The following is a 24,779-nucleotide window of genomic DNA, read 5'->3' on the forward strand; positions in this document are numbered from 1 at the left end:
CAAGTAAACACAGAGACTTATATTGCATACAAACTGTATGGCCGTGGCAGGCTTTTTGCTAACTCTTCTTATATCTTAAATTAACCCATTTCTACAAATCTATACCTTGCCATGTGGCTCATGGCTTACCGGCATCTTTACATGCTGCTTGTCCTGGCGGTGGCTGGCAGTGACTCCTTCTGCCTTCCTGTTCTTTTCTCCTCTCTGTTAGTCCCACCTATACTTCCTGCCTAGCCATTGGCCAATCAGTATTTTATTTATTGACCAATCAGAGCAATTTGACATACAGAACATCCCACAGCAAATAAAGTCAGCTAGCACATCTCACTATGTTTCAGAACTTACATATCTTTAAAGTTGACTTACAAGCTAACCTCTACCAAAATGCTCAGGTTTTATAGATGAACATAATTCTTTAAAAAATGAAGTAGATAACAGTCCTTGGGATAGTTCTGCTACTGATTCAGAATCACTACGTTAGCGTTATAACCTAGTGTTTGGAGAAATGCTAAGCCGTACCCAAGCATAATTACATTCTTATTACTTCTTAAACAAAATTTGTTTAAAATCTGTAAAAAGAAGTTGGGAGTGTTTATGATCCAGCATGTTTATAAGGTTCTAGAAAAGTTCTTGCATATGTCCAAAATACATGTACATAAGGCTGTTCTTTGAAGCATGAATTCCAATTTTAGAAGTTGAAACAGCATCAAGTCTGGCAACGGGAGAATTAAAAAATTATGATACAGTCAAACAGCAAAATACTGTACAACATTTAAAATGAACTGGAGCTGTATGTGTTAGATGGGCACTATCAGAAGTATAGTCCTGAGTAGTAAAACAATCTACAAAAACACCATATTGTATTATTTTTCTGTAATATGTAAAATATGCAAAGCGTTCCATATACTTAGGGTTGATTACCTATGTAGAAAAGATAAAAGTTTACCTCTGAGAACGTATAAAAGTTTACCTCTGAGAACAGAAGAGGAAGAAGTCTTTACCTGTAATATGTTTCTCTTTCTTAAAAAATCAGAATTATGGTAAAATATTAAAATCTAACAGTTATATAATGGAAACACTGGTTTTTATTCTTTTCTAAGGTCCTCAGATCTAGTATTGATACTTACTAATAATACCTTGAGTTTTTAGTTCCTCCTCCAAACAATGTTAAAGGACTTGTTTTTAGTCTTTTGTATATGTTCTCTCAGTGTAGCTTCCTTTGTGTATTCACTGTCTTGTGTCCTAAAGGATTAAAACACTCTAATATTCTTCAATAAATAAATTGTAAATTTTTTTAGTGTGTGTGTCTGTGTGTGTTGCCAGCATGTATGTCTGTGTGCCACTTGTGTGCCTGGTGCCTATGAAGGCCAGAAGAGGATACTGGGTCCTTGGAACTAGAGTTACAGATGGTTGTAAACCTCCGTGTGGGTGCTGGAAATCAAACCTGGGTCCTTTGGGAGAGCAGCTAGTGTTCTTAACTACTGATCCATCTCTCCAGCCCAAAAATTCTTCAGTAAATATTTTAAGTAGAAGTCATGAGCACATAATATGTTTTTTTTTTTTGATAGAGGTGCAAGGTAAAGGAGTCATTTGGACTTCAGACTAGTACTGGGAATTGGTGCATCTATGGCTCAGTGAGTAAAGAAAGGAACCTGCCATTAAGCCTGACTACCTGAGTTCAATCTCCAGGATCCATATGGTGGAAGGAGAGAACCAATTTATACAAGTTGTCTTCTGTCTTCCACATGACACCCCTAACCTTCCCCCTATATACATACAAAATAGATACATTTTTTAAATGCACTCGTGCCTTCCTGTACTGAGTGATCTTGGGTGACACATAGTCTTAGTAGAAAAAGTAAGGAGTCTATGTGATTGCTTTGTAAATTTGGTTTTAGAACTTTGTGCTTAACGTTTATTTTTAATTTCTTATTACAGTGCAGCTTATGATGCCATTCTCGAAAGAAATGTTGCAATCAAGAAGCTCAGCCGGCCATTTCAGAATCAGACTCATGCTAAGCGAGCCTACCGAGAACTAGTTCTTATGAAATGTGTTAATCACAAAAATGTAAGTGAATAGTTCATGTTTTGTACGTATAAATGAAATCAAGATTTATTCATGAATACATACCTGTCAAGGCTTTTTTGTTTTTAAATATTAGGAGCTTTAAATTACTTCTCTAGGTTGAAACATTGAAACATTATTTAAAATCTACAGCCTGATCTTCTCCCGTCCCCACTCCCTACCCTCATTAGTAGTAGTACCAAAAGGAAAAAAACAAGGACTTCTGAAATTTAGATTGGGTAGTATGGTGATATTTTATTTGTACTGAAATGTAATTTTAATTTTATGTTAATAAATAAAGTTGCCCTGGGGTCAGAGCTATTAGAGCCATAGCAAGAGCGTGATGGTTAGAAGAGCTAGGTAGATTTCTGTGTGTTCAGGGATACAGCCAGTATTGGAGACATATGCCTTTAAGACCTGGAGGGCGGTACTTACAGGCAGTGATGAGGCAGTCATGTGGTTGGGTTTAGAACCAATGAGAAGGCAGAACAGAAAGACTATTTAAACACAGACAAACAGAAAGTAGCTCTCTCTCGGGGAAGTTAGGAGCACTGCAGGAGGTAAGATTTTATCTCTGAGCTCTGACCTCTCGGCTTTCTCTCTTTTACATTGGCTCTGTGTTTTTTATTTTAAAAAGACGATTGGATACATCTACAGGGTAGTTTTCTGGCATTCAATTTGTAGAAAGCGTTCTAAGAAGGTAATTGTTTGAAAAGCATTTTATTCAGAATTTTTCTCATCATAATTTTTTTGTTTCCTGCAAAGCTGGCATTTCAGAAAAGTGTACAGAGATGAAATCATTCCCATTGTACTTGGATGTTGGAACTTAACAGGACACAAAATTCAAACTACTTCTCTGAACCCAATTCTGACTTCTTTTAAGTGGTATCAGTACTTACTTTCAACTCAGATAACTGCTGATAATAATAGTTGAACAAAAACTTTAGAAATACTTACAGAGAATGAGGAAAGCATTTCTAACTTGAAGATAAAGCTTTCATTCATTTTGAAAATGAACAGTCAAACTTTTTTTTTTTTCCCCATACCAAAAGGGCATCAGTTCCCATTATAGGTGGTTGTGGGCTACCCGTATGGTTTCTGGGAATTGAACTCAGGACCACTGGAAGAGCAGCCAGTTCTCTTAACTGCTGAGCCACGCGCCCCAGTTAAATGTTTTTTTTTTTTAAGTTTGCATTAAGCATACTGATATGTTGTGATTATCTTAATGGGACAGTCCTTCCAAACTGGGAGGACATAAAGGAGGAGAGAATTGCAGAAAGGGCAGTTTATGAACCACTGAACTGAAAGTGCTGGCCTGAGACATGTCATCCAAAGGAATTTAAAATATAATGAGTTCCATAGATTCTGGTGTAGAAAATACAGTTCATCACATTTTTGAGAGCCAGCCATGTATAGAACCTTTGTATATTAAAGTTACAGATTCATCACCGGTGGGAAATATGTAGATGTTAAGGAATGGGCTTATTATTTGGGAAGTTTATGATGTTGTTTTGAAGACAGTGAAACATGGTGAGAGTTAAATACCACCAAGCAGTAATAATTTAACTGTTGATAGTAGAGGGTGGACAGTGCATGCTGACATCTCCAGAGGGAGATTTCTGTGAGCTTCAATGAACTGAGAAGACTTGAAGGGCAGGGGAGTAGACTTTAACTGACTCTTTAAGATGGGATAAAAGTTAGGTTCTTGGGAAAGGGGCTGACAGGAAGAGTGGTCATTATCAAGGAAGAAATTGCAGTTTCTTGTTTTGCAGGTGGGAGCCAGACATGTGGCCCTACGTCTGCTAGAGCTGCTCATGCTCCTTCTTGTCTCTGGACCTAGTTTCTTTGAGGGCTGTGGAAATGCCTCAGTTTTTCTTGATTGAATTAAAATACTCCTTCCCCCAACCCTGGGTGACAATAAAGATGTTCCATCTGCTAAATGGAGAGCAAGGGAAGCATGTCTTGTATACTTAGCCGTCTACAGTTGACCAGACTGGGTTCTTAACATAGTTTGATCATTGAATGAATAGAAAACTAATATGGTTAAAAAAACATGAATGCAGCTCCACCCTGCCACCCATGGTGTATGATGGATTTTTTTAATAATGTTTTATCTTTTTAGCACTTTACTGTTCTGCACAGATCATTTTGAAGTGATGTTTCCATACAGTTTTCAAGGTTTTTGTGATTTGTAGTTTCTTTTAACCTGGTTCCTCTGATGAGACACTTAGCACACAGTGTCTAATCGCTTCCTCTAATAGCTGTTGAGGCTTGTCTCTTTATTGCACATAAACCACTTGACTCATACTTTCTAACAGGTAATTGCCAAAGGTCTGATAGCAAGTCACTTTGCATCCTGTTGACCTGGGAGAATCAAGTATAATACTTTCTGTTGTTCCACTTTAGATAGCAGTGGTGAAGTGTTGTTGTCCTTCCCAGAGTGTTGGGGGTTACCCACATCACCCCATCTCTTCATTCTTACTTTACATTTACTGGCTTTACTTCCCAGAATTGCTCAGATTGTCTTCATAATAGCTGGAACTATTATGAAGTGTAAGTTAGTATATTGTAGAAATTGCCGTACATAACTATCAGAATTATTCAGCTTCCCCTAATTCTTTGTGTTCACATGCAAATTATTAGAGACATTTTCACAAATACCTTTTTGAAATCTTTATATACTATGTCTAGTTGCAGTATTCCTCCATTACTGTTATTCTTTTTTGTTGTTGTTCTGTCTGTAGAGGGAAATAATGTTTTTCAGTAGGTTTTTACTTGGTTGTGGTAATTATTAGTTCTTTGGTATCTAGCCATATTCCATCCAGTAGTCAGTCATTGACTTTTACTTGACTGTCTAATCTGATTAAGAGAATTTATTTGCTTTCTTGAAAAACAAAACAGCTGTGTTTCCGTTTGCCTTAGAAGCTCAGTAAAGATACAGCTCAAATACTATTCAGTTCACCAACTTAAAAGTATATAGTCAGATAGTTTAATATGTTCACTAATATATGTAACCAGAAAGAAACCCTGTGTCCTTTAGTTGTCCTCCCCTGTCTCCCACTCCCAGCAGCTCTAAGCATTCACTAACCCCATTTTTGTTTCTATATATGCCTTTAGCCTTGACTGTCCTGGAACTCGCTTTGTAAGCCAGGCTGGCCTCGAACTCACAGAGATCCACCTGCCTCTGCCTCCCAAGTGCTAGGATTAAAGGTGTGCACCACCACCCAGCAGATTTGTTTAAGGATTTATTTATTTCATGTTCATTGGTGTTTTGCCTGCTTGTATGTCTGTGTGAGGGTGTCAGATCCCCTAAAACTGAAGTTACAGGCAGGTGTGAGCGGCCGTGTGGGTGCTGGAAATTGAACCCAGGTCCTCTGGAAGAGCAGCCAGTGCTCTTGATCCCTGAGCCATCTCTCCCACCAGTTATTCCCTCTGTCTTAAAGAATTAGTTTCACCCTTTCTGGCTTAATGTTTTTCTGAATATTTACTGGCAGATGCCTTCTGTAAGCAGAGCTTAGTACATACATGAATGGCATCCATTCTCTCCCCATGAAGATTATGTCTAGAAAAACATTCCCTTGCTTAAATTGCCAGCAGACATTTAAAAATATAAGTCAAGTGCATTGTTGCATCCTGGCCTATGAAAGCATGTCAGCTAGTTCTTTCTAACAAGGATCCTGTGTGGTCTGGGATGAACTTGTTATGAGAATAAGACTCTTACAATGTGATGAATGTAGGAATGACGTGGATAGTAACTGAGGGCCAAGTAGGATAGTTGTCCTTGAAAGTCAATGGAAGGGCTTCACATAACACTTTCCATTTGTGAATACTCTATCAAGCACTTATTTTATATAAATACCTACATAATTTGTCATATAGTCAGTATGACTTTTAGGACAATTTCATAGCAAATGTGAGAAGATGCAAGCTTGCACATATCCCACCCCCAAAATCAGTGTCTGCCACCTGAGTAGTACATTTGTCATAACGGATAAGCCTGCTTTAATGGTTCACTCAAATTCCATAATTTACATTAGATTACACTCTATTCTATTTTTCTTTTTGGTGCTAGGAAATTTACCCAGGGTCTCTGCATGCTAAGTAAACATGACCGCCCCTAAGGTTCACTTGGTGTAAGAGAACCTATAAGTTTGAACTAGTGTATGGTATTTATATATATATAGGTAGGTAGGTATGTGTATATATATATATGTATGTATGTATGTATGTATGTATATATTTCCATCTTTATAGTACTTATTTTTATTTGCCCGAAAGATCTTCTGTTCTTCCTAGTCATTCTTTTTCTGTTCTCCAATTCTTAGCAATGAAGTTTTAATAAATATATGTTTATTTGTGCTTAGTATTTAAACTGGAGTGGTTTTAAACTGATAGTGAATTACTGTACACGTGTATTTGCAGTTCCCAAATGAAGCATTAGGAAGTAGTTTCTGATGTTTTTATTTCTTTGCTTTTGCTGCAGATAATTGGCCTTTTGAATGTTTTCACACCACAGAAATCCCTAGAAGAATTTCAAGATGTGTAAGTGTGGTAATTAAAATGCTGTTACTATAAAGTTTTGCTAGTACCTACCCATAGATTGTTGCTATACACTTTAGCTGTCATCTTTTTCTACCCATGAAGTTACATAGTCATGGAGCTCATGGATGCAAATCTTTGCCAAGTGATTCAGATGGAGTTAGATCATGAAAGAATGTCCTACCTTCTCTATCAAATGCTGTGTGGAATCAAGCACCTTCACTCTGCTGGAATTATTCACCGGGTTAGTAGAAAAATATCACCATGTTCTTTTCTAAGGATTTTTTTTTTTTTTTAATTTTGTGTTAAGTATTTTGCTTGCATGTGTTTAAGTGTACCACATGCATGCAGTGCCTGCAGAGGCCAGAAGAAGGCGTCAGATCTGCTGAAACTGGAGTTACAGACAGTTGTGAGCTGCCAAGTCGGTGCTGGGAACCAAACCTTAGTCCTCTGCAAGAGCAGCAAGTGCTCTGAACTATTGAGCCATCGTCTCTCCAGCCTGCCATGATCTTTTGCTTTTAAATCATTCAAGTGAAATTCACATAACAAACTATTTTGAAGTATATGACTCAGTGGCATTTAGTCCGTTCACAGTGTTGTACAACCACCACCTCTATCAAATTCTAAAAATTTTCATCACCTTTCCTCTAAAATAAAAACTTAAACTGTCACTTTTCATCTCTGTCTCTCTCCTCACACCCTAGCAATTCAATGTCCATGGATTTACCTGTCCTAGATATTTTGTATAAATGTAATCATGCAATCTATGGCCTTTCATGTCAGGCTTCTTTGACTTAGTGTAAAGTGTTTGCAGTGTCTATGCTGTAGCATATATTACTATGTACTTCCTTTTTGTGAATGGATAATATTCCATATGTCGTATTCCACAGATAATTTATGTGTTACTTCCTTTCAGTTAAATAGTGTTTCGCTATGAAAATTCATGTGCAAGTATTTCTTCAATCTTTGTTCTTAAGGGTTTTTTTAGTGGAATTACTGTATCATGTGGTGTTAACTTTTTAAGGAACCATCAAACTGTTTTTCAAATTGGGTACATCTCACATTCCCAGAATCCATATTTAAGGATTCCAGTTTTTCTGCAATTTTTCCAATATTTAGTACCTGACCTTTTCATTTTAGTTATCATAATGAATATGAAGTGGTATTTTATTGTAGTCTTGATAAACATTTTCCTAATGGCTAATGATAGTTGTCTTAATTACTTTTCTATTGCCGTGACAAAACACCATGACCAAGGCAAGTTATAGAAGAGAGAGTTTACTGAGGCCTTACAGTTTCAGAGAATGAGTCCGTGACTAACCTGCTGGGGAGCATGGCAGCAAGTAGGCAGGCATGGCACTAGAACAGTGACTGAGATACATCATGATCTGCAGGCAGCAACAGAGAAAGAGTACTAACTGGATGATGTGGGCTTTTGAAACCCAAGAGCAACCCCCAGTTACACACCTCTTCCAACAAGGCCACACCTCTTTAACCTTCCCAAACAGTTTGACCAACTGAGGACCAAGTATTCAAATATATGAGCCTATGGGGGCCATTCTCATTCAAGCTACCACAGTGGTTAAACATCTCTTTATTTGTTGGTTAGCCATTTCTATGTGGTTTTTAAAAAACCTGGATTTTTTTGTTTGTTTGTTTGTTTGTTTTTTTGGCTTTTCGAGACAGGGTTTCTCTGTGTAGCTTTGCACCTTTCCTAGAACTCACTCTGTAGTCCAGGCTGGCCTCAAACTCACAGAGATCCACCTGGCTCTCCTCCCGAGTGCTGGGATTAAAGGCATGCACCACCACCGCCCGGCAAAAGAGAGATGGCTTAGCTAGCTGTTAAAGGCTAGGCTCACAACCAAAAAAACATGTATTTTTAAGCCCTTGGTTCTTAATCAGTTGTGTACTTCTTTGTTACAGATTGTATGAGAGAGAGAGAGAATATTCCAGTTCTATATATACTAAACCTTTACCAGACATAATTTATACATAGATTGGTTTTCACTTTGCTGATGAGGTCTTATTAATATGTAAAAGGTTTTAGTTTTAATGAAATACCTTTTTTTTTTTATTTTATGTGCCCTTGTGTCTTGCATAAGGATCTGCTTCCAAAGTGAAGGTCATAAAGATTCAACATTATCTCTTCTTATAATAAGAGTTTTATGGGTCTTTGGTCTATTTTGAATTGATTTTGTACATGGTATGATGCAAGAGTTTATCTTTATTCTTCAGTATGTAGAAATCTATTTGTCCAAGCTCTCAGAGAATTGTACTGATACCCTTTCAGAATCCAGCTGGTCACAAATACATGGTTCTCTTCCTGGACTGCCAGTTTTATATAATTAGTCTTTATATCTGTCCCTATATTGGAATCGCATTTTTACAGATTTTTGTGTGTGTGTGTGTGTGTGTGTGTGTGTGTGTATGTGTGTATGTGTGTATGAATTGCCATTTGGATGCTGGAGGCCAAACCCAGGTCCTCTGGAAGAGCAGTAAGTGCTCTTCCAGAGGACCTGGGTCCTGGATCTTGGTCTGTAAACCAGGCTGGCCTCGAACTCACAGAGATCCACCTGGCTCTGCCTCCTGAGTGCTGGGATTAAAGGTGTGTGCCATCACCACCCAGCTAAGGAAAAGAATTTATTGAATTTATTTAGCTCCGTTTTGGAGGCTGAAAATCTGAGATCAAGTAGCCTCATCAGCCTCTGGTGAAGATCACTTAGACCACTTATAAACATCGCAAAAAGCAAATCTGATTGTGTATAAAAGGTGCCAAGTGTGTAGGGTGCCTTGCTGTACACTAACTCCCTCAGGAGAGCTAACCCATTCCACAAAACCAACATTAGTCTCTTCTGAGGACAGTATCCACGACTTAATTACTTTCTAATAGTCCCCACCCTGTACAGGTTCCAGCATTTCCCCTGGAGGACACATGCAAACATTCTCAAACCATAGCCACCATTAGATATGATAGCAGCTGTTGAGCTTGGTACATACTCTTTCTTACTGGAAAAGTCATGCTGTCTACTCAGAGGTTACAGCCTCCATAAAATGTACTTAATTCATAAGGCATGCCTAGGTCCAAGGGTCCCCAGAACTACCCCCATTTTAGACCATCTGGTTACAAATCACCAGTCCTACCATCTTCCTGAGTTTTACTGTTTCATTAGCATGACCACAGGACTCCTGGTAGTGGTACACTTAAACTGTTATGTTACTATAAACTGAATGGTAAGAGTCGGAACCAACCAAAGAAAGAGGTTTGTAGGGAAATCTGAGTCCAGCATAGAGCTTTTAGATGTTTTATTGGCTCCAAAGTATGACAATGCAGTATCTCCAGCCAGGGAAGCTCACCCAGTCTTTTGAGATCTAGATATTTTATTTGGTCACAGTAACATAGCACTGTCCTAGCTGACAGTCAGCGGTCATTATCTGATTGATACTAATACATTGATTCTCCATTTCCTCCAAGGTTGGAACTTGGAAAACATAATCATCAATTATGTTGTTGGGCTGTCTATGACCAACCCCCTCCCCCACTAGCAGGACAGCCCCCCCCCACTAGCAGGATATTCCAGGTGTTAAAATCACCTGTAGTTTAGGACAAAGGCCAGACCCCCTCTTACAGAAGATTAATTCTCCATTTATCTTAGATTTCTGATTTGCATATTTTTGTCATTAAAAAGTGTTGACTTAGCCAAAGGTTTTATGCACCAATTTGTTACTGTATGTATGGCTTCCCTTCAGCCATCTACATTGATAGATTTTTGTGTTTTGAACTCCCCTTTATTTCTAGGATAGATCCCAATTGGTCATAGTGTATAATCTTTCCAGTATACTATAGTTTGCTAGTATTTTTTGTTGAGGATTTTTACCGCTGGGTTCATTAATGATTTAGTTTCTCATTTTCATGTAAAGGTGGTTTTATAATAAGACTTTGGTATCAAGGTATTGGTACCATAAGTTAGGAAGCATTCCTTCCTCTCTTCTTAACTTTTAAATTCATTTTGGAAGATGTTAGGAAAAATAAAGTACAGCTGTAGAAATGTTCTTACTAATAGCAGACATACTGAGGTCTATTGCCATAATGACCTGTACCTTACACTGGGTATTGTGGGAAACTAGAGTGGAGCTGTGCATGTAAGAAGCATGGAAGTATCCATAACAAACTAAAAATGGACAAAGTGAGAAATTACATTGACTACATTTATTTCAAAAGCCTCAGCTGGTGGCTCTCATTAATCTCTGTGCTAAAAACAGGTTGTTTCTGGAGAAGTTTACTGAAGGCCACCAGCAGCCATTCCTCCTGGGAAATGGAAGAATGAGTATTCTGAGCCAAGGGTCTGAACAGACATCACAGGGTCTATTGAAGCCACTCCTTGGGTCACTCTGGCCACTGGCTTAGGCCCTGGATTCCAGCTGTTCTGTCAGAGTCCCTTGCTGTCTTTCCCTGAAGCAACTACCAAAAATTGACATGATAAATTGTGGCTGCCAGTTTTGCATCTAGTCCTCCCAGCCCTCTCCTCCTTGCTAGATTCACCTTAACTCTGCCATTCTCTGATTACTCACTTGGTTTAAGAAACTATCTAACTTTTATTCCTTCTAAATACTGCAGAGTCAGGTATCCCTGTAGACACTTAGAAACCCATGCTGAGGGAGATTTCCCTAACTAGTTGTAACTGTCAGCAGAAGAAAGCTGTGTGGTAATACACTAGCTTAACATGCAGGTGACACACATCACCCCTACTCGGTGCATAAGCAGATCTAGCCATAAAGACCTGCCTAGTTATAAAAGAGCAGGAAAATGTGGAGAGAACAGACTCATGAATGTTGGTGAGTACCAGTCCTGCCGTAGCCTGTGGTTGGCTAACATACTACTGCTCTCTGCCCCACACCTCCGTAACAGGGACACACATTAATGTCTATATCAGATTCAGGCATAGAAACACTGGAACTGACTCTGTCTTCCCTCTCCTTGAGTTCCCTCAATAGAACAGTCAGATGGGGCCTGGGTAGCCACAGCAGTCTCATTGGAAATCTGAAAAATACAGTGGTTGATTAGTTGGCAGTTGAAATTCTGCTGAATGGACATTGTAAGTATCCCTCCCTCTAGAGGTGGGAGTGCTCACTTATTAGGAGTTGAATCTGATTTCTGCACAGTGCAACCTGTCTACTGTTGTCCATATTACCTGGCTGCTCCCTGTGGGAGTCTTCCTTTCCTCCTTAAATATATCTCAAGTGAGTAGTGAAGGCTGTGAGTTCAGGAGCTGCTCCGCTTTCTTGGCCTGCTTCCTGCCCATGAAAGACAGGAGCGCAAGTGTCTTCTGTTACCGATATTTAGAGTAGAAAGTTTTCTTGCTGTCCTGCCCATGTCGCTTTCTTGACAACAGACTTAGAGTTTTGTTTTTCATAGTGCAGCTTTTATCAGTAACTAAAAGAAGTGTAGCTTTTTGATTGTATGTCTTTTTAAAGCATATTTGTTAGCTGACAGGCTCTGTATTCTTGGACTTACTTGAAGCTCTTTTGAGTCTTCAAGTTTTCAGGCTTCTTTGGACAGACTGAAGTGATTTCTTCAGTTCAAGGATTTAATGAGGACTAAGGCTTTCGTTTGTTATAGGAAAATGATGCATAGAAACAAGCCAAGAATATCAGTGACTTGAAACAACACAGTGCTTGCTCAGGGTCCTCAGGATTAGCTATGTGGCATTGCTCCATACCTTGGGTCAGATTCAGGTTTGTTTCCCAGGGACATTGTTTTCCAATGGTATAAGGTAGAATAACAGAAACTATGCTAATTTGTCCAGACTTTCTCTTCAGATCCGGTCAGCATCACATTGTTTTATGTTTTGTTAACTGAAACAGGCTACAAGGATAGGCATTTAAAAGGATGATGCTTGGTCCAGGGATAAACTAAACCATCTGTCACCTTTTTGTGGGTTCTAGGAGCATTTAGAGTATCCAAAATGATGACACTGTTACCTTTCATTTCTACTTATAATGTAGCTAGTTCTTTCCAATGGAGCCAGTAGTTACTAACAAAGTTTTGCTTTCCAACCTCTTCTAGAACTTGTTTATGTAAAGACCACATTCTAAGTGGTTTTGCTTTGTGCATATATGGCCTCTGTCACATCTACTGACTGAACTGTGCCCTTCTATCACAAAAGCCCCATGTAGATAACATGGGGCAAAATGACTGTCTAAGTTTGCATAAAACTTCCTTTGCAAAAGCAGTCAGACTCTCAGTTGTCAGCCCCTGTTCATTATGCAAGTCCTGTGCAGATGACATAAAATACTTTTGCATCTGTGTAATTAGAATCTCTTCTTCGCAATTTGTTACTGGTTTCAGTGCTGTTCAGTCACCAACTCATGGCCCTGTGTCCTTGCACAGGTTGTCTGTGATCTGAAATGTGTGGGGCAGAGTGTTTCAGATTGTGGAATGTTTTAGATTTTAGATATTTCCATAGTCTTTACCAGGTGAGCATCCCTAAATCTGAAAGTCAGAAATCTGATTTCTGCACTGTGCAACCTTGAAAACCAAAGCCCTGACATGATGGGTCCTGTATCATTGGACTAATTTGAGGCTATCTTTAAGTTTTCCTTAGTGTAGACATTAAAGTGGATATAAGAAACTTTTCAGTTCTGTCAGTTATACTAAAAATGACTTAAATATGGACCTTTCAGATTTCAGAGTAGGGATACTCAACTTGTAATAGTTACTCCCCAGTCCTGGGTCAGTTAACCAGAATACAGTAGGCTTGGCTACAGTAACAAATATCAGACTTTAGCTAAACATGATTGAGGTTTATTTCTCATATTATGTGTACAGGCAGATCATGGTGAGGGTGGAAACTTGGCTTTATAGAGATGCTGAACAACCCGGCTGCCAACAAAGCCCACTATCTGGAGTGTTGTTAATCACCAAAGCAAGGGAAAAGCTCAAAAGTTGTGCTGGCCTTTCTCCACTTTGTTCCCATTCAGACACTACCTACCAGGTCTACTCATGCCACCTTGCCTGACTAGAGAGGCTTTAGAGAGTCGGGCAGGAAAAATGAATGTTGAGTTATTTCTACTCTCTCTGCACAAATGTAGTCACTCTTCTATATGTAGTTAGCAATATGATGACATCTGTAAAATAATAAACCTTGATACAGAAAAGTGAATTTTAGTTAATATTCTTACAGCCAAATACTCTTGACAATTTATTTTCTTAAACTGTTTCTTAAAAAAAAGAATGTATTTGTTCATAATCGTTCCAGAATACAAAGTATTTTGAGTTTTTTCTAGACTAGAACCAGCTAGTATAAAGAGCCAGTAATCTTGAGCTGTAACAACAGACATGGAAGTGATATTAAAGTTTGTAGTTTTTTTTTTTTTTTTCTTAAGCATGGGCATTCCTTTGTTTTGTATACTGTATTTCAGAAGTATTAACAACATCACATTTGCAGAACAGGAATGATAACATTTTTGTCTTCTGTTGTAATGACCTTATATTGTTAGTATGCTTAATTTCTAAAGTCCTTAGAGTCTAAAGCCTATGCATGGTGGCATGTCAGAGTAAGTTAGAAACAGCAAACAAGCAATTCCTGCATGTAGACATTTAAAAAGGGATCTTTGTCTTGAGGACCTTTGCTTTTGTTTGTATCTGCTATTCATCTCTGCATGTGAGATAGTGTGACTGTGATGTGGATATGAGTGTTCATCAAAGCCAACAGGCAAAAGCTTGATGAATGTCAAGCCCTAAGTATTTATGCCACTGCCTTCATTTTAATAAGCATCACACAGATTTCCTTCTGGCTGGAGCCAAGTGGTAGTTTTTCATAAAGACATTATGTAACACTACCAGCAGAAAGTAATTTTATAGACCCTGGCACCAGCACACTAGTGTCTGCTACATGTGAACAGATGTTTGTGATTTTATGTGGGAAGTCAGGAATAAGCAGGCTGATAATCACTATTTTGGTCCTATCTATTGTACTGAGATTGATTCTACTCCCTCTCCAGAAAAAGCAAACATGTGGGATTATGAATGTTCAAATAACATATGCCAAGATTATGTCAAGATCATGTGAATATTAGCCGAATGTTTCATAGTTTTAGAGTGATATAATGCTTTTTGTGACTTTAGAGTGAGATTTTTAATGCTGTTAGTTTAGTATGCAAATGAATATAAATGCTAATTTATAACGTCTTACCATAGTAGTTCTTTTGTTGTTTGTCACTGGTATTCTAAGACAGAGTCTTGCTGTTGCCATAATTTGCTTTCTATTGCTGTGATAAAACACTGACCAAAAGCAACTCGGAGAAGAAAAGTCTTATTTCACCTTAGAGTTTCATGTAACAGTCCATCTCTGAGGAAAGTCAGGGCAGGTGCCTGGATTAGTAACTGAAGCTGATTCCATGGAGGAGTGCTGTTACTGGCTTACAACTCCATGCTTTTCTCAACCTGTTTTTACACAAGCAGGACACCTGCCCAGGGAGGGCACCATTCACAGTGGGTTGGCCCTTCCACATGACTGGTTAGGAAAATACCCCACAGAATTGTCTCCGGGCCATTCTGGTGGAGGGGCTTTGTTAGTTGTTGTTCTCCCTTCCCAGAGAACTCTAGCTTGTTGTGTCCTGTTAACAAGAAAGTAAGCAGTGACTCTGTATCTTGGACTTCAGTCTTTCTGCCTTGGCATCAGGTATCGGGATTACAAAGGATGAGCCACTATGCCTAGCACAGAAGTTCTTTTTTTGTTTGTTTAATTTTGTGTTTCTTTTGTGCTGTTGTGCCTGTCTGTGTGATGGTGTAGAATCCTCTGGACCTGGAGACACAGTTGTGAGCTGGCATGTAGGTGCTGGGAATTGAACCCACTTAACTACTGAGCCATCTCTCCAGCTCCACACAAAAGTTCTTAAATGAGCTTTAAAATGTCTTTCCAAATCTCTTGCTCTATTTGACCAAGAATTTCTAGCTAAGACTCATTTCTAGGAGATAAAACATTACTGACTTCCATACTGGGTTTATGTTATGAAAACATCTTAAATCTGACTATTTGTGTTTAATCTCTGTAGTGATGTTACATTGACAACAGTGAACAATTAACAAACTGTTTGACAGATTATGTAGCTCAATTGAGCAGTAAAACCTTTGTATCTGTCTTAGCAATCATTTTAATGTTTATTTCCTGAAGGACTTAAAGCCTAGTAATATAGTAGTCAAATCAGACTGCACTTTGAAGATTCTTGATTTTGGACTGGCGAGAACTGCAGGAACAAGTTTTATGATGACTCCTTATGTTGTGACTCGATACTACAGAGCGCCAGAGGTCATTCTCGGCATGGGCTACAAGGAGAACGGTCAGCATATACTTTCACTTTGAAATACTCTTTTGATTTAGTTTATCTATGTTTTTTATACTTAAATTGAAGTGTATGGAGTTAAGCGTGCATAAGTGTTTCAAACGTGTATCAAGAATCTGCGCATTTTACCATAAATATTTGGGAAAGCATGGGTATCTTATCATTAATGTGAATACTTGCCATCAGTCATACCCCTAAAGAAAGAATTCTGAAACCAGAACTTATGCCCTTTGCTTGTCTGTAACTTTAACTTGAATGAGCATATATTTCTTAGTAATTCAATCTTAGTAGTAATTCTAGTATATATTAGTCATATTTGCTTACATCTCCAATATTTAGTCAATGTTAATAGTAGCACCCACTATAAACTGAGAGCTACATTAAAACTCAACTTTGAAAAGCTAATAGATAATGCAACCTTTCAGGAAGCACTAGGGTCTCATCAAAGCCTGTGTCAAGCCGTAAGGAAATTGAATATATTATTATATGTGGATATATTAAACTTTTTAATGTGTGTTTCTAGGGAGGAGGTTAGAACAGTGGTTCACTTTGAAGCAGAAAACTATTAAGTCAGTCTTGATTCTTTTTTTTTTTTTCTGAGACAGGGTTTCTCTGTGTAGCTTTGCGCCTTTCCTGGGACTCACTTGGTAGCCCAGGCTGGCCTCGAACTCACAGAGATCCGCCTGGCTCTGCCTCCCGAGTGCTGGGATTAAAGGCGTGCGTCACCACTGCCTGGCTGAAGATTCTTTTTACATGTATACATACACATACATATATAAACACACATACATATACATATATATCTATGATACCATTGAAATTGGGGTTCTTGCTTAATTTCCTCTTCTTTTTTGAGCTAATTAAAAACAAATAGTTTAGATATCAACTAATTTAAGTAAACATGATTTAGTCTTAACATAAGATTTAAAAATTTTGTTTTGAGAGTTGATATTTCAAGTGACCAGAATGCAGATTGGTAATTGCTTTTCTGTGAAACTTTTGGTTATCACATAAATTGCACCATGTGTTAGTGTCCTTAAATATGGTCTTGACATAGCTCCTTACCAGAAATTAGAGAACCTGTTGTCAAGAATTGACATATTGGGGGCTGGAGAGATGGCTCAGTGATTAAGAATACTAACTGCTCTTCTGGAGTACCTGGGCTCAGTTCCCAGCTCTCCCATGGCAGTTCATAACTGTCTGTAACTCCATTTCCAGGGGATTTGATACCCTCACACAGATAAATATGCACATAAAATGAAAATAAATAATTTTAAAAATTAACTTTAACAAAAAGAATTGGCATTTTACCCTCCCTTAGACGAGAGTCACATAGATCGTTTCATTGCTTTTGGTGCTTATTCCCCCAGCAACCCGGTCAAATCTGTTTCCTTATAACTACATTAGCCAGTGGGGGATGGCATACAGGTACCCTCTTTTCAGTCACACACAAACACACACACACACACACACACACAGAGAGAGAGAGAGAGAGAGAGAGAGAGAGAGAGAGAGAGAGAGAGAGAGAGAGAGAGATTGATTTCATGTTTTGTTTTTTGCAGAGAACATCAAATTATTTTGGAGAGTTTAGGGTAGTCTAATCTATTTTAAAGTGCCTAATAGCAAATTCGACCCCTTGTAGCAAGTTTTCTACACAGTGATCTGCTGGAGACTCTTTGTAGATCATAGATCTGTAGTTGCTTTGATAGTCTAAAATAGGAAACTGGAAAAACACTTGTGTTTACCAAGATTTCTTAACAGATAAGCTGTTCTTTCTCTTCATTTGTTCCTTTTTGGGTAGAGGTAGTTATTAATGTAAAATGAAGTCACAATGAAAACAACTGACTTTTAATTCAGAAGATACAAACAAAGCTTTTTCAGTTCAATAAGCCTATGAAATCCAGTTTGAAATTTTCTGATAAAAACTTTAGATTAGCATTTTATTAAGTTAAGAGACATTCTGTTTTTAATATTCTAAATTATTTCTGCTTGTGCTTTTTAAATTTAACTTAAAGAGAGAGTAAAATGCACAGTTAACCTCAAAATAGTGCATCATATTTTTATACTTTTATGACCTCATATACATTCTTAACTTTATAAAGTTTGTTTGGTTCTACTTTATGTTTTACAAGTAATTTCTCAGTTATAAAATGTATTTTTTTAATTTATGCAATTTCTGTGCATGGCTCTCACTTTAAAATTAGATATGTAATTAAAATGCCACACTTCATATTTTCTTTTGTGATTGAAAGCTTTTTTAAAAGTATTTTGTGTTTTAAATTATTCCATTATTTGAACTTCAAACCACCTTTTCTTTTTGTGATGTTCTGCAGTTTTTAGATAATGCAGTCATATTATGCTTCTTTGATTTTAATGACCTTTTGCTTTGCTTTTCCTTCTTTTGTGCTGCAAACATATAGTGGATTTATGGTCTGTGGGGTGCATTATGGGAGAAATGGTTTGCCACAAAATCCTCTTTCCAGGAAGGGACTGTATCCTTGTGCTGCTGCAGCAGATTCATTAACTAGGTGATGGACTCCTTCTGTTTGCTAATGAAAAGGAATATATTCTACATTTGTACATACAGTGTTTTTTCTTTTAATAGATGTAAAGTCTGTGGCTGCTATAGTTCAAAAAATTGTGGAGCTAAGAAACTAAAGTGTTTGTAGGCTGCACCCGGCAGCAGGACATACAGTCTCTGCTGGTAGTCAGAGCACATTCACTGTCATTCATTTTTATTTCGTATTGCTTTTTATAATTTTAAGTGTATATGGTGTACGTGTTTTATTTTAATGTTTATATATTTTTCTTTTTATTTTAACCAAAATCTTTATGTTAATGTCATTGCATTTTGTTTTCAGTTGACATTTGGTCAGTTGGGTGCATCATGGGAGAAATGATCAAAGGTGGTGTTTTGTTCCCAGGTACAGATCGTATCCTTATCTTTGGCCTAAAAATGTAGTTTCTAAAGGTCAAAATGTATGGTACCGTGTCAGCCTGCTCAGGTGGAATGTATTTTGTCTCTCCCTAATACAAAGTATTGTTAAATTACTCTTCCAGAATACCACCTCTTACTTGACATAGACTTCCCTTTTCTTCATTGTTTCATGTGTTAATTTTAAAAAGTGCTCAAGTGTGATTATTCACAGTTCCTTGATGGCTTTGAGTTGATTAACAAAAAAATTAAGGCTTCCACTAAAAATTTCTAATACTTGAGTAAGTCTATAACTCTTTTGACGGCAACATGAATTTTGGGATTATCTGTTGCTCCTGTCTGTCTTTTTGTTTGGTTCCCTCGTGTCTTTCTGTCACTGTTCTGTGTGTTGTGTCTTATTGTCTCATTACATTAACATAACATGCTGAGAATGTCAGCAGGAAGTTTCCTGTGTTGGTAATTAGGTTGGGATTCATGCTTTTAGCTCATCAACTTTTAATATTTATGTTAACAGTGAAGTGTCTATCAGTGAGTAACACAGAAGTGTTTTAGGTGGATGGAATGAGAATGAATATTCACCATGTTACAGTAAGAGTGTTTGGGACATCAGTATTTGGAGTATAGAGCCTTAGAGGGAACAAGACCAGGAAATTCTGGTCTACAGCATACTGAGATAATGTTTCATGTATTTCAGTGCTTCACAAACGTAATTAACATAGGCAGACCTGAGAATGGCAAAAGAAAATGCTACTTCTATCCAAGTCATCATTTTTATCACTATCGGGTGTTTTCTGTTAGTGTAAAGAATTCAAAAAAGCAGGACAGACTAGAAATATTTCTTACTCTCTAGGAAATGCATTTACATTTTTGAAGAGCTGGGGGAAAGGCAAATTTTAAATATTAAAGTTTTGTACAGTTTGCATTTTGAGTTTTATGAATATAGTAATGATAATTTTTGAGTTATTTTTATTTTGAATTGACTCATTTATGCCTCTTTTATGGTGAAATTAATGTTGATATACACCAACACATGTGCATGCACACACACAATAAATAAGATTAACAGAGCTTATTTATTGCTCATTTTTATCCACTTGCAATCATTGCCTTTTGCAAGATGGCTTTGAGGTATAAAATATATAATGGCCACATTCTTTAAGTTTTAAACACTTTCCATTTTCTTGTATTTAATGTGGATAAGATTAAAATGTTGAACATTTGATACATGGAGTATTTTTCTTAGCTACTTGATAATAGATATTGATCAGTGGAATAAAGTTATTGAACAGCTCGGAACACCATGTCCTGAATTCATGAAGAAACTACAACCAACAGTAAGGACTTATGTTGAAAACAGACCTAAATATGCTGGCTACAGCTTTGAGAAGCTATTCCCAGATGTGCTTTTCCCAGCTGACTCAGAGCATAACAAGCTTAAAGGTAAGTTGTGTGAGTGTGCGCACCAAATTGTGTTTTGGATATGCATGTGTGGTAAGAGTACTTAGTCATATTCTTAAGGGATTTAACTCAAAATTATGTGGAACATAGGAAGGTTTTGTTATTTTTGCTTTTTAGCTAGGTATAGTGGCATTTGCCTTCAATCCTTGGATTGGGAAGCAGAGGCAGGAGCATTTCTGAATTCAAGGCCAGCTAGGGCAACAAAATGGAGACCCTGCTTCAAAAAAGAAAGAAAAATTTTTTTTGTATTTTTATAAACCATGTATGTGTCCTGGTTTTATAGTAAAAACTATTCTTTAGGTGTGGATGGAGGTCCACAACTGTAATCCCAACACTTGGGAAGCTGTGGCTGAAGGATTGATTGCCAGGAGTCTGAGACCATCTTGTGCTTTGTGAGTTCCAGGCTAGCCTAGGAACATAGCATGACCTGGTCTTTTTTAAACAAACAAACAACAACCAAAAAAAACAAAAAACAAAACAGGGACTAGAGAGATTGCTTGCTGCTCTTGCAGAGAACCTGAGTTTAGTTCCTAGCACTCATGTGAGGCAGCTCACAGCAACCACCTGTAACTCCAGCTCCAGGGACTTGATGCATTCTTCTGGCCTACCTGGGCACCTGCATTCATGTGTGCATGCACCTACATAGCCCTTCCCTCTGTGAACATAACTAAAAAATGTAATCTTTTAGTGCTCACAAAAATCAATAATGAAAACTTCCTTTTTTAAAACATAGAATTTGTTTTGTCTTGGTTTGGCTTGGTTCAGTTTGAGATAGCTATTTACTGTGTGATCCTTCTGCCTCTGTGTCCTTAGTTCAGTAGTTAAGCATATACACCACTATGCCTGGCAAAGATTTTTTTGTTTTGGTTTGTGGTTTTTGGGTGTTTGTTTGTTTGTTTTGTTTTGTTTTCGAGACAGGGTTTCTCTCTGTAGCTTTGGCACCTTTCCTGGAACTCACTCTGTGGCCCAGGCTGGTCTTGAACTCACAGAGATCTGCCTGCCTCTGCCTCCTGTGTGCTGGGATTAAAAGTGTGCACCACCACCGCCTGGCTATAATTTCTTTTTAAATAAAGGATAATCTCAACTTTCTAAAGTTAATAATTGGAGAATATCATGAACATGTATATATTAATATCATTATTTTTGCAGCCAGTCAGGCAAGGGATTTGTTATCCAAAATGCTAGTAATAGATGCATCCAAAAGGATCTCAGTAGATGAAGCTCTCCAGCACCCATACATCAACGTCTGGTATGACCCTTCGGAAGCAGAAGCTGTAAGTTCTTAATGTTTGAAGAACATATTGTATTCTTAGAGCTATAGTTAAAATTAAGTTTGAAAGAGAACTTGTCATTTTAAGTAAAAGTATAGATGATGTTAATGTTTTCCTAGTTTTGCATGAAGAAAACCTTAGGTTAGGCACGTATTTAAGCCATCACACAGTCAGGTAGCGTCCCACTGTTTCTTATTCTATTGAATTGATAGTTAATTAGAGAGGAGCTAGAACGTCTGTGGGAGCAGCCTTAGTTAAAACTAATATTTTATCCAAAGAAGAACAGAATTCTGTAATACAGGTAAGATGTGACAGTTTCAAAACTTGGAAGGAAAGAAAAATACATCTTAATTCTTACAAAGGAATCTTACAGAACTACCATCTGGAAAGTTACAGTTACTGATGATTGATTGGTCTTTGTCTCATGATTCACTTTTACAAGTCTTACGTCTGGCTGATATTTCAAGTAATTAATAGTATATGTACTTCCAGTAAAGTGACCCATTGTTACTGCCTTGTGTCTTTCAGCCGCCACCAAAGATCCCTGACAAGCAGTTAGATGAGAGGGAGCACACAATAGAAGAGTGGAAAGGTAATGCTCAGCAGACTCCAAGACCTGAAGCACCTTCTGCTGCTTTGAGGGACTTCTCATGTTAAGGAAATGAATGTTGCTCTTGGTTTTCATAACTTATTTGTGTGTGTGTGTTTTACTAAAGTAGAAAGACAATTTCCTTCCTTTAATTTCTGAAATTCTTCACCTCAGTCATAGGCACATTAGTGTTTTCTCCTTTGTTTCTACAACCACGTTTGGGGTGTCCTAGCTCTAAAACCGCCAGTGGTTGTGTTCTTTACACACTTGCTTATTGATGTCCCCATACTCTCTTGGTCCACACAGCTACCTGCACGGTTTTATAGCTAGTAAGTGGTAAGCCATAGGGAAGTTGGTCTCTCCGTTTGTGAGACACACTGAAGGTGGACCTTCATTCACACTGTCTGCTGCTGTTACCATGTGTTTATGTGCACACATTTGAATATAGCAGAGGACAGCACAGTCCAAAAAGGAGATGTGCTGGACCAGGTGTTGTTTTAGGTACTTCCTGTTTTGTTTTGTTTTGTTTTATCAAAGAAACTAGTTTCTGCTTCTATCAACATGATACAGGGGTATCAGTCCACTCCCACTCTAACCAGTAGAATGGCTTAATTTATCATCTTTGAACATCAGATCTAGTTTTTTTTCTATTTTATGAATGTGATTATATATAGATATGCTTTTTCTTTTACTATTTTAGTGTACAAAGTAACAGGTTTCAATATAATATTTTCAGATAAGTGTATCGTTCTATTGTTCATATTAACCTCCTTTTACCCCTCATGCTCTCCCTTACCATCTCACTTGTTCCTTTTCTCACCTTAATTGGCCCTTTTATGTCATATATATTTATATTGTCAAATCCAGGTTCCATAGGAAGAAATTGCAATATTTATCTTTCTGAGTCAAGTTTACTTAACATGATACTCTCTGGTTCTGTCTGTTTTCCTGCAAATGGCATCATTTCATTCTACTTTATGGCTGACTAAAATTACCTTGCATAGATATACATCACATCTTGTTTTTTTGTTGTTTGTTTGTTTGTTTGTTTGTTTGTTGAGACAGGATCTCACTATGTAGTTCTGGTTGGCCTGAAACTCACTCTGTAGTCCAGACTGACCTCGAACTCATCAAGAACTGCCTACCTCTGGAGTGCTGGGATTAAAGCCATGTACCACCACACCTTGTCTCACTTCGTTTTCTTTATTGAGTCTTCTGTTGATGGGCATCTAGGCTAATAGCATAGATTACTGCTGTGGATAGTATCTCAGTAACAGTGGGTATGCAGGTATCTGTTATATTCTGCCTTAGATTCCTTTAATGGAATTCTGTTTTTTAAAAGTTTTGAGGAACCTGTAATAATTTCTGTAGTGACTATTCTCATTTCTATTTCCACTGATATATACGTGAAAGTTCCTTTTTAACCACATTTTTGCCAGCATTTGTTGCCATTGGTTTTCTTGATGGATGGTAGCCATTCTGATTGATGTTGGATAGAATCTTGGTACTGTTTTTGTATGTACCTGATAGCTTGGAATGTTATTTATTTATTTTTTACTTTGTCCATTTGTATTTCTTTTGAGAATTTCCTCTTCAGTTGAAAAAGAATTTTCCCGTTTATTGGTTAGGCTGTTAATTGATTGAGTATTCAACTTCTTGATGATGCTTTTGATGGCTGTGAGAATGTTCAAATAAAAATATGTCTGTAGCCCAGACTGACATCAGACTTGTGATCTCCCTGCCTCAGTCTCCCAAGTACTAGAATGTGTCACCATGCCTGGCCTCCAGCAAGGGATTCTTTATAAAAGATTTGAACTTCAGGAATTAAAACAAATTCTTTGTAATTCTTTACACTTTTGGTTTGTACATTTTTCAAGGAATTACTTTTACGTAATTTTTCAAAGAGTGCATGACCCAAAGGTGATAAAATGATGGCAATGGACAAGTCAGAATCATGTAGAAGAGTAGAGTGTGGGTACATACTGCACCCTGTGCCTTTCCTCAGTCAACGCTGTCTTTGTAGTGTTCTGCTGCTGCCCCCACTCAGGGATACAAGAGTCCTAGGAAGGGGTGTTGGTGCCAATGTCTTTTATAGGCTACTTGGAAGGAGCTGAAGCTGTTGCTGCTTTTCCTTCAATAGAAATGTCTTTCTGTCCCGTTCTAATTGTAAACCCTGCTTTGGTTATAAATCTGTGTAACTACAACCTTGTTGCATAAGGCCAGGACTCAAGAAGTAGAAGGAAGATAAGCAAAGACCCCAGCCCTCAGTTAGACAAAATTAGACAACCCTCTGTAAGGCAGAGTGCTGGATGGGTGATACCCTAAAGCAGGTGCTGGCTTCTGGCAGCAGCTGCCCGATAACCAACTCAAACAGTTAGAGTGGAGAGTTCTGCTTTCTTTCAGTGTAGTCTGTGGTTGAAGGTCAGGGAATTGTTAGCATCTGTGGATCAGAACTTGACACTCACTTGATCTGCTGTCATTGGAAGGACCCAGCTTGATGTACTTAACGGATACATAAGTTTTAACTTAAAATGTACATATCTCCTAAGGTTCACTCTGATTTCGAAAAATATACTTTTC

At 37.8% G+C, this 24,779-nt stretch overlaps 1 protein-coding gene across 5 annotated transcripts in view; it reads left to right on the forward strand.

Annotated features, from left to right (window-relative positions):
- The window catches only part of Mapk8 (mitogen-activated protein kinase 8), a 70,182-nt gene that overhangs the window by 39,623 nt on the left and 5,780 nt on the right, over window positions 1-24,779 (forward strand). For 3 of the 5 annotated variants that reach the window (XM_028878359.2, XM_028878363.2, XM_028878361.2), the window contains exons 3-10: window positions 1,939-2,068; window positions 6,549-6,607; window positions 6,710-6,848; window positions 15,778-15,943; window positions 18,367-18,438; window positions 20,139-20,321; window positions 21,489-21,613; window positions 22,139-22,202. In XM_028878359.2, coding sequence (XP_028734192.1) covers window positions 1,939-2,068; window positions 6,549-6,607; window positions 6,710-6,848; window positions 15,778-15,943; window positions 18,367-18,438; window positions 20,139-20,321; window positions 21,489-21,613; window positions 22,139-22,202 — 938 coding nt within the window. Of the gene's footprint in view, window positions 1-1,938; window positions 2,069-6,548; window positions 6,608-6,709; window positions 6,849-15,777; window positions 15,944-18,366; window positions 18,439-18,807; window positions 18,880-20,138; window positions 20,322-21,488; window positions 21,614-22,138; window positions 22,203-24,779 lie in introns of all 5 variants that reach the window. The other 2 variants (XM_028878362.2, XM_028878364.2) reach the window with 1 other exon arrangement.

Source organism: Peromyscus leucopus, chromosome 9 (genome assembly GCF_004664715.2).
Source record: "Peromyscus leucopus breed LL Stock chromosome 9, UCI_PerLeu_2.1, whole genome shotgun sequence".
NCBI classification, from domain to species: domain Eukaryota; kingdom Metazoa; phylum Chordata; class Mammalia; order Rodentia; family Cricetidae; genus Peromyscus; species Peromyscus leucopus.